The sequence below is a fragment of the Cydia pomonella genome, chromosome 5, assembly GCF_033807575.1.
Source record: "Cydia pomonella isolate Wapato2018A chromosome 5, ilCydPomo1, whole genome shotgun sequence".
NCBI classification, from domain to species: domain Eukaryota; kingdom Metazoa; phylum Arthropoda; class Insecta; order Lepidoptera; family Tortricidae; genus Cydia; species Cydia pomonella.
This window is the reverse complement of record NC_084707.1, coordinates 5316988-5319044: the sequence shown is the minus strand read 5'-3', so window position 1 is coordinate 5319044 and position 2057 is coordinate 5316988. Positions and strand designations below refer to the sequence as shown.

Genomic DNA, 2057 nt, shown 5'->3' with positions numbered 1-2057 from the left:
TCAAATATTGTTTCACTGGTATATAATGCCTTATGACATTGACTCCGCCTTTTGTATTGTTAGGTTTTTTTTTTTGCAATAAAATTTAAATAAATATAATATTATCAGTTAAAAAGTGCATTTTTTAAACGAAATCTCCCTATTAGACGCTTTCGTTTTGAGCATATTCAATTAGAGCGCTCTCAATCTTTGACGCTTGAAAACCTACAAAAATGTATATCGACAACGTACGTACAAAATCTATTTGGCACAAATCCTTTAGTTATACTAATTTAGAGCGATAATTAGTTCTCTTTATTAAACATATTCCAAAAGAGATTCTGGTATATACATAACCCGCCTTGTTGTTTATGCTCATTCGATGATGTTGACAATGTTATGTGATATAAAATATATTCTTTTGACTTGACTAGTGTTAAGGGTGTATATGTAAATAGGTTTTGATACGTTTACACTATTATCTATGTCTAGTCTTAAGTTCTTTTTTAATTCCATATTTAAATTCTAATGTTATTTTGACTGTTTATATTTTTGTACGTCAGTTCGCAAAATAAATCCATCGAAACTAGTCGACTGCCTGGTTTATTGATTATTTTCCACTTTAGCTATCGAAATTCCCTCTTCTTTATTTTGGTCCTTCTTCCTCACTCATGATCTTGCGATCTAAAACCAAGCAGTCGGCTAAAAGCGCTAAAATGACGCGCTCGGAAACGGGTACCCCTGCCACGGGTAGGCTCGGCCAGTCCAAAATGTTGGACCACGGTGCGGCCGACGCCACCGTACCACCCGCGGCTTCCGACCCGCAAATCCCCGGGACGTCTCGCGAGTGCCTCCCAACCGGCACCAGCGCCGAACAAGTTAATGTTCCCCTCAGTTGCAGGTCTCGCGCTTCGAGCTCTACGCGATCATCGGCCACGATTAGGGCACGACGATTGACCGCGGAGGCCCACTTGGCCCGCAAAAGCATAGAAAGGGAACAGGAGCTCTTTCAACGCGAGCTCGACAACCAACGGAAACTCCTTGAGCAGTTTAAACAGGTAGAACAGCTTGAACTTGAAGCGAAAATAGCCGCCTTAGAAGCCGAGGAGCGATCCAATCACACGGTTAGTAATGCATATTCTCGTACAGCATCTTGGGTTCGTGACGTAAATCAGGAAAGGCAACCCGTAGACACACGGGCCGAAGTGGGTGTAACTATTCCGCCTCATATAGCGGTAGTTACCACCAAGACTGCCGATCCCCCTATAAATTTACGTCCAGAACCTACTGTAGAGTGTAATGTAGTAAATAACCGTATTAATTCACCTTTATTGCGTGAAGACGTCAAACGTCAAAACGGCCACGATAATGCAGTGATTGATTTTATTAATAATGATCATGAAAATGAAGAGTGCCGCCGCCGTCAAGACCAAACCGAGCCAATAACCGGCTCTGCCACGCTTTTACAAGCTATTGCCGATACGGCTGCCGCAGCTAAAGCGCTCGCCGCACGAGACGTGCCAAGAAAAGCTAAAATTGAGCTTCCAATTTTCTATGGCAACTCGTCACAATGGCTTCAATTTAAATACTTATTTGATAGTACTAAAACTTCTTATTCCCCCGCAGAAAATACGGCGCGTCTATACAACGCACTCCGCGGGCCCGCCCGGGAGGCCGTCGCCTCTTTACTCAACACCGCGGCAGCTTCCGAAGATATCATGGCAGCACTCGAACGTACATTTGCTTGTCCCGAAATGATTGTCTTCGGCGAAGTACAGATTTTAAAAACGCTGCCTCGGCTCGGGCCTGACCTAAAGGAGATAGGTATTTTCGCTAATAAGGTACGCAATTCTTTGTCTACTATGAAATTGCTCGGCCTACGAGAATATTTACAATCGCCAGAGCTGTTTCATAATATTCTAGGAAAATTTAACCCTTTAATGAAAATGAGATGGTCTGATTATGCGTCAGATTTGTCAGAAACGTCAAACCATCTCAAGTCAAAGTTAGAACTTTTATCTGACTTTCTAACACGCGAACACGAACGCTATATTAAATTCGCTTTATCGCCAGAAGTA

At 42.6% G+C, this 2057-nt stretch overlaps 1 protein-coding gene across 1 annotated transcript; it reads left to right on the top strand.

The window, feature by feature from the left end:
• Positions 1 to 407: 407 nt before the first annotated feature.
• LOC133518211 (uncharacterized) lies at positions 408 to 1737 on the top strand. The gene is made up of 2 exons (XM_061851841.1): positions 408 to 1103; positions 1606 to 1737. Exons 1-2 carry the CDS (start codon positions 651 to 653, stop codon positions 1735 to 1737), a joined length of 585 nt encoding a protein of 194 aa, XP_061707825.1. The 5' UTR covers positions 408 to 650.
• Positions 1738 to 2057: the final 320 nt, after the last annotated feature.